Consider the following 8,351-nt stretch of genomic DNA (forward strand, 5'->3'; position numbering starts at 1 on the left):
CAAAGGATTCTTTATGGAAACACGTGGCCTATATGTCTAAGGTGCCGCGATTCCCTGAGTTTATTCACTTGGTCATTTTAGAATCCTTTGAGTTCAAGATCTGCCCTGAGTTTGATTCTTGGTTCGTCGGCCCAAAGCCCCTGCTCGTGGGTTTAACGAACATGGTCGTCGTCTAGGACTTTGTCACGTTGCCCTTTCGTACAATTTACTAGAACATGCGCAGGTGCCGTACCTAACAGATGGCATTTCCAGAATGTGGCGGAGATAACGTCGCTGACCCAGATCACGGAACGTGTTCATGCTCCACGCTACTCTCTTTCTCAAACAACTGTCGAGTCATCATCATGGTTGTTATTGATAGGAAGCTTCCATAGCATATTTCACTTTCTTCGGCTCTGAGAGCCGTTCGACATTTGTAATGGGAACCCTTTCATGTGCCAGTGGGCTGTGGTGTTGATTCAGATGATTGTTAGAAGCAGCAAATGACGGGCTCGTGTAATATATAGCGGCCTCCCTGCACGGACATGTTATGTCTTGGCTAACCAAGTGTTTCAATTTGGAGATAAACTCTACAATACTTTGAATTCGTTGAATCTTCCCGTAATATAGATTTCAGATTTAAATTGATAAAAAAATTATTTTTTTGTATACACGAAAAAATTGACTCTAATGTAATTAGGAAAACCATTATATATTCCTTGTAAAGAGTGTGTCTGTAAATGGCTTTCTTTGTGTGGTGTATGCTCCTGCCGTTATATGTAACTAAAAGCACGAATGCACAATGCAGTTCTCAAATACACAATTTAATTGAAAAGTAAACACAACGCACACTGTGATAAACTTGTACTGCGACAACACATACTCTTATACAAATTCACACATCGTCATTATCTGCATCTTCAGAACATTAAATGCATGGCCCGAGGCCGCTCCTGATCTGTGGCCTATTGTTGGTGTAGGCGTATTCCAGGACTTCATACAATCGCGGGTCATGTTTCTTTAAGTAGTCTCTAGCAGCCGCCTCGGACGAACATGCGCGAGATGTGCCACACCTATAATAGACAATTAATGTTTTACTATCAAATATTCACTTTTGCCTTATGTATTTCATATCAGTGTGATTAAACCAGAAATGTATAAACGTCTATGACCACACGTGCAACGTGAAGTCGTTCATTGTCCTGTTCATTCGTCACCACTCGCCCCTTTCCGTAACCTGCAAGAAGACTCGTCCCCTATCGATGAATGTTATGTGCAAAAATACGACAAACCAATCAGAATGCGCGTATGATTTCAAGTTCTTCATCAATGAATTCCTCAGAAATAATTTTTGATTTTACATATGTCCAGCATCTAAAAATATAGCCAAGACACAGTTAAATGTGTTCAATAACACTGTTTGATTCCGCACGTCCCGATGTGCTTTAAATTGCATCTGAAATATATATAATATATGGCCAAATATATGTGAACCATTACGCAACGACTTGACTAGTGTTTTAGATATGCCCGTTTGCGCTGAGACGGAACCTAGTCGCAAAAATGGCCATGAGAGGGGCACGAGTAGCTATTCGCCTTGTCCCGGAATAACACGAGTTGGTCACGAATGTGTCCTGTTGTAAAGTGTTGTGACATCATGGGCCTGAACGGTGGGCCATGAGGACAGATAACCTTGCCATGGTACCGTTCACCTATCAAATTGCTATTGATGATCACCGAAGGTGTCCTTTGATGTGCAGTGATAGATACCTCCCCACACCAATATGCTCCGACCACCAGATGCAGAACGTTCAACAACACAAAAGTCAGCGTAACGTTCCATCCGACGTCGATAAATACTGCTGTAAAGATGGAAACTGGACTCATCTGTGAAGAGGACAAACCCTAGTCCTATAAACTGAGCCTCAGAAGTCTTGACCATACCAGGCGTGCAGTTCGATAACGTGGCAGCAAAAAAATGGATTTACAGTTGGACGTCGTGGTCTTACTCAGGGAACACGTGTAATATCAGGATCATCATGGCTAATCATGACAAAGTGATTGTACATGTGATTACCATGCATGATCCTGAAAATTCAATGGCATTTTTATTTTATTGTGATTTTGTATGGTGTACAGGAATTTGTGTCCGGCTGTTATAAGTTGGTTTTGCAACGTAGGAGGGGGGGAGGGCAGAGACTCCATTATCGAAGTAAATAAATCAGCATCATCGTCATCGTCATCGTCATCGTCATCATCATAAATAACATGGATGGATTGGTTACTCACAGGTTCATTCCAGCGCTTACGTCCGTTCTAATGATAGCCATGAAGAAGGAAGCGGTTGCCTCAGCCCAGTACTCGTCAGCATTCACCATTCCGTACTCGCCAAGTGTCCACAGACGATGACTGTGAGCGTTACTGTACGCAGCTAAAATCTGAAGTTATTGAAAAAGACAGCAAATGTTATTGTACGCCGTAGAAATATTACAGCTGTAACAGGGTGCATGCACAAACTGGATACTACAGTTATATCAGTATGCTTGTAGTAGTCTAATGCAGGATCTATAGTACTTGCCCACGGAGATAACATGTCGTTGTTTAACGTCGACACTCTACTCCGGCACAATATAATGACTCCGAGCCGACCAGTCCATGATTTATTTCCTAAATGAAAAGCGCCTTTTGAACTCGAAGTATAGATCGAAATTCAAATTCATTGATTTTGTCAGTGCTCCGTCAACATTTGCGTAAACATGCGATATAAACTTGAAGCTGGTAACATACTTTCAACTTGTAACCACGCCAGTCACATCATAATGTTGGAGGACAGCCCGAGGTGATACAGGCCTCAGACGTTTACTGGTTTGGTGAAACCCACGCGGGTATAGTGTAACAAACCTTACAACAATCGGGGCGAAACGGGATTCGAACCAACGAACAGAAGTTTCTGCACAGTTACGGCCCCTCAGAAATATTTCGGAAAGATTCCTCAGTTGGCCATAGCCGTATCAGAGTAATACAAGGCACCTGTATTTGCAGTGGTGGAGCGTAGGGTACATTACTAGTAAATCATCGTAAGTGCTATATGTCTGCTTGACCTTGGCGTTCCAGTGCTTGGGCATGTATCTCATTGTCAGATGGCCAAACTCGTGGACAACAAGATTCTCCTGGTGATGATACTGATCGGCGGAGTCACACAACACATTGTCGTCCAGCACAGAGCTACGCTGATTGGTCAGACCGGCAATAGTGGACCACTTCCGGTGGTCAACAGTACACGTGTGGCTGCATCCTCCGTCGCATCTACCTGGCATCAAAGAGGATATGCAATAACATCACGAGAAATGTGTTTGCAAAACCTTGCAGAAAAAAGCACCTTCACTGGTCTTTCTTCAAGACTGCGTTTCTTCAAGGTGTACCTTTAATTAGGAAGGTAAAGCTCAAAGTAATACAGGTCCTGACTATTTACCCCTCTGATGGAAGTCAGGTTCAGCCATATTACAAACATGCCCATTTCACCACTTGGAGCGGTGCACAATGAGGCAGATCTCCCTTCAGAATGACTAATCCAGTGACTTCGTCCTTCAATAAAGGTCACTCAAAACCATAACACTGGAATGTCCCATTCTGAGGAGCATGTTACCAAAATTCCTCCTACCTCGGTATTCTTTAACATGAACATATTATAACTTCTTTGAGTGGCATTAAGAAGTTGGAATGGTAACTAAGACAAAATTAGAATCTACACCGAAACGTCGCCCAATTGTAATAAAGAAGTTGCTCATCCACAACAATTTTGTCTTAGTGAACATATTATAGTTTTCAGAGTATAGCCTTGAGAGACATGCCAGTTATACAAAATGAAATTATGGTAATAAATTTTGCTACTCATTGGGAGAAGGCCACCGTCACCATCTACTCTTATAATGAGATTGTCATCACACTCAAACTCAGTGGAGTTAGATAGCGTTCACTATTTTATGTAACTCCTTCATGATCAACATACCCCTACATGCTGCAGTGTCAGCTAGATGGGCGTTTTCAGGGAAGACCACCATCCCCTCGGACTTGGAAAAGATGCCTACCCCGTGTGACGTGGCGATACCGTTAAACACGTCATCAGGCATGTTGCGTACCATGTAGCTGACATCAAGTGCTGCCTGGAATACAACCCAACAAATGCATACATAGGATTACAACAATGAACACGACATGCAAAACCCCCAAGTCATTGTATATGAACATTTCTATACGCATTACTTAGTAATCAAAATTTACGTCACTGCCACTTATAAGTAATTAGGATAGCTTAGCAGTTAAAACATACGCTCCTTATGTTTGTTTCCAACGTAGGAAAGATATATGACCACAAATTCTACTTCAGTATTGCTGAAAATAGGTCTCACTCTGGTTTGTAGTGTGTTTCATTGAGTTCAAACTGGGGGCACGGGTGGCCCAGTCGTCTAAGGCGCCGCGATTCGCTGTGTAGAGTTGCGTCCCTTGGACACGCCAGAAACCTTTGATTGTGAGTTCGAATCCCGGTTCTCCCAGATTATGTTTCTAGGTTTGTCAGCACCATACCCGTGCTCGTGGGTTTCACCAAAGTGGTAAACGTCTGAGACCTGCATCAATTCGGGCTTTCCTCCCACATTAAGCTGACACGCCGTGATATAACTGGAATACTGTTAAAAGCGGCGTGAAACCCAACTCACTCACTTTAGTTCAAACTAATGAGAAGCAAACCACATCCCCAATGACGGCATGACATATATTACATGCGTCAATACGATGACTCTATAAGAATCTGTAGGTAGCGGTCATTGTATTGTCTTACAATCAGGTTACGCGAACATGTGGTGTCTATTGTATTATTTTATTACCAATATTTTTAACAGAAGACAATTGGATAGTTGACCCTATGTTCTGGTCTGACATCGAACCCATAAGTTTACTGTCGCTCTACCGTTTTCAAGAACTGTAGGTCGAGCCTATATCATACTGAGTCTGACTGAGTATGTTTTTTTACGCCGCTTTTAGCAATATTCCAGCAATATCACGGCGGGGGACACCAGAAATGGGCTTCACACATTGTACCCATGTCGGGAATCGAACTCGGGTCTTCGGCGTGACGAACGAACGCTTTAACCACTAGGCTACCCGACCGCCCCGCCTATATCATAAACATGTGTAGTATGAATCACTATCAAATAGTGATGATATCAGGTGTTCGTGATGAGGTGATGCCCCACCGATGGCTCTGTCAAAACCACCTGAAAGATCAATTCAAATGTTCACCGGACACAACACGGGAACAAATGACACAAGTGGAAAAAGGGGAATTGCATCGGACATCAGCTGCGTCAAATTTGAAAATGGCTTTTACTTTACTCGCCACACTAAACGCTGTAACATGGATGCTATAATCCTGACCCAGCTAATTTTTAACAAGAGTCATATGACGCTCTTTGAAATCTTCGTACAAAGAAAGTGTTCGGTTTACCTTAAAAGTTGTGAAATGTAGACACCAAGCAACGCCTTACCTTGTGTAGAGCCGCATCCGACACGTGGTTGGTGGCTGTGATGGTGATGTAGGGGAGGGTACTGAACGTGTGGTCATTTATGCCGCCGTTGTGGGTGACGTACTTGTGTCTAAATGACGTTGCTGCGCGGTTGGTGGCTATCCATTCGGTTCTGATATGAACATGCAAGGGTTTAAGGCGTCTCTGATGTTGAGCTTTGAGCAGTTTTCACTATCCGTTGAATCCAGAATCAGTGTGAGGTTTCAAACAATAATTTATTTTAAGGATTAACGCGCGGCACAGAATAAACATAACTTTCAAATCACCATATTGTATGGAAAATGTAATGGAAACAACTTAAAACCTTTTTTATCCGCGCTTATTTTGAAGGTATATTTTCCAACTTCAACGCAAAATAAAACTAATTTCCCAGTCTATCAATAATTAATGGTGGGCAAGGTACCTGTTAGTCACCACATCATCTGGGAGCGGCGAATAGGCAGACACGCCTGCAAGTGACAAAACGTACAACGTCAAAGATATGACTTTCCATAATGTATGTCTGATGGATTTACGAAATACCATTTTACAGATCAAATTACTAATTTAATGCACACACACATGACTTGAGGTTGTAAAACTGGCAATACTTTTTTATGTACTAGCGGGAACAGTTTCTGTACACCACCGACTATCTGGGAAATACATAAATAAAAGAACGATTCTGCAGCAGAATAATATATTGATGTCTATGAAACATAAAATCATCGTGACAGTGTCAACACATGTCCTCTGTAAACATCATCTCAAACTGAAACTGTCGAGGGGTCAAATTGTCAGTTCACACAGGTCAGTATGGGGTATGACCATCATTAGCAGTGACACTAGCTTGACAACGGTACCCCAATGACGACAAAAGATGGTTGAGGTAGGCTTGTGGGATGCATATCACAGAAATCCGCGTAAACGATTTTTTATTTTATTCCACACATGTCGGATTTTCGACAGACCTGACAAAACAGTAGGCTAATGGGATTTGGTGATGTTTGCTTTCATGTGACCAGACGTGCAACGTCCGAGCGTGCTGAGAAGTGGTCTGACATCCATGGGTCTGAAGGAACGGGAGGACGTAACGACGTATAAGTCGTGCCAAATTACCATCGTAGTGTCATGCGATCTGCAGTGATGACTCCATGCCATTACGCTGCCATCTCTGAACACAATAGTTGAAACAAACGCGTCCGCGTAACATTCCCTCGATGCCGCTGACGACCATCACTACTGGAAATATGAAACCTGGAGTTATCTGTGTAGACAACTAACCTTCAGTCCTGTAGCCTGTACTTTAGATCTGTTATTCATACCAGTGATGCATATGACGTGACAGCAAAATTAGACTTACAGCTGGACGTCGTGGTCGGATATTATGCTCTATTCGATTCCTCACAGTTTTTGCACTGATCTGTCAAATTTGCAGTCTGAACCCGATTTCGTCCACAACATGGTCGGTCCGTCATGATGCAGGTATGTTGGTGCCGACCCAAAAGTTACTGTTGTTGTACAACTTTTTGTGCAAATCGGTTTCAACCATGCCAATACCACGCAAAGGTTCATTTTCCGACAGTCGTTGTATAACGGAGATTTGTCCGTCAACAAAGTTGCTGTTCCCTTGCTTGACAACGGTATAAGGATCTATACCGAAACGTCGCCTTTACAGTGTTGAAAAAGTTGTTATCCATAAATTGTGTCTACTTGGCTGTTCCCAGTTGAAACACGATTTACTCTGTGTTTGAACAGACTCGTTCCCACGTGTTCTGTGAATGTGTGACAAATTTCTTACTCGTGGGATTTTATGCTTGCAATGAACAGATACACGTTCAATTTCAGAATCGTCATGAAAAATCATGAAACAGAGTTTGTAATCATCATGAATGATTCTGAAAACTCCAAGGCAATTTTAGTTTTATGTGATTTTATATGGTGCACGGAAATTTTTCCGCTAATATCTTTATATATATAAATAATACATCATGTCACTATGATACACATCTTACGCGCGTGTTTAAAATTATGTCCATTATTTCAAGAACGGTGTAGTCAATTGATATTTACCTGCGATGCACAAAAACAGAACCAACACCATGGTACCCATAACCTAAACTAGATTGTTGCCTTGTTGCCTTGTTGCCTTGTTTTATAGCGTTATCAGAAGGTTTTTATCAAATGGTTTGTCTTCACATGTGATAAGGACGTGATAGAATAGTCCAAAAGACTTTCTTGAATCTCTCAAAAGACTGACATCATAGCTTCGGTGCTTAGCCGTTTGTTTGACGAATGAAATGCAAAGCCTGTGTATAAATGTAGCTACACAGCTCTATATGGCGAGATGCATATGTTTGTGTCATTCATGTGTCATGATAGACGTTGCAGTTGGTTCAGGCTGTTTATTTTCGTTAATATTCAGAAATATTTCCATTCGTGACCAACTCGTGTAATTCCGGGACATGTCGAATAGCGACTCGTGCCCCTTTCGTGAACATTTTTGCGACTGGGTTCCGTCTGAGCGCAAATGGGCATAGTTAAAAGACTTGTCAACTCGTTGCGTAATGATTCACGTATATTTCCATAAATTCTTATTTATTCCAGATCATTTCTAAGAACACATCGGGACTTACGGTATTTATACAGTATGATTGAACGCATTTAATAGTATCTTGGGTATAGTTTTAGATGCAGAACATGTGTAACTAACCTGTAAAAATTATTCCTGTCGGAATCTTTGACCGAAGTACCTGAAGTCATACGCGCATTCTGATTGGTTTGTCGTATTTTTACATAACATTCATCGCT

The 8,351-nt window shown here is 41.9% G+C and overlaps 1 protein-coding gene across 1 annotated transcript; it reads right to left on the minus strand.

Annotated features, from left to right (window-relative positions):
* Window positions 1-828: 828 nt before the first annotated feature.
* LOC139462610 (uncharacterized) lies at window positions 829-7,709 on the minus strand. The gene is made up of 7 exons (XM_071244447.1): window positions 7,614-7,709; window positions 5,965-6,010; window positions 5,523-5,673; window positions 3,989-4,142; window positions 3,081-3,289; window positions 2,269-2,417; window positions 829-1,052 (listed from the first exon to the last, which is right to left on the minus strand). The coding sequence occupies exons 1-7, from the start codon at window positions 7,651-7,653 to the stop codon at window positions 908-910; spliced, it is 894 nt and encodes a 297-aa protein (XP_071100548.1). The 5' UTR covers window positions 7,654-7,709; the 3' UTR covers window positions 829-907.
* Window positions 7,710-8,351: the final 642 nt, after the last annotated feature.

This window comes from Haliotis cracherodii, unplaced genomic scaffold, assembly GCF_022045235.1.
Source record: "Haliotis cracherodii isolate W230 unplaced genomic scaffold, xgHalCrac1.p SCAF_1, whole genome shotgun sequence".
In the NCBI taxonomy this organism is placed as follows: Eukaryota; Metazoa; Mollusca; class Gastropoda; order Lepetellida; family Haliotidae; genus Haliotis; species Haliotis cracherodii.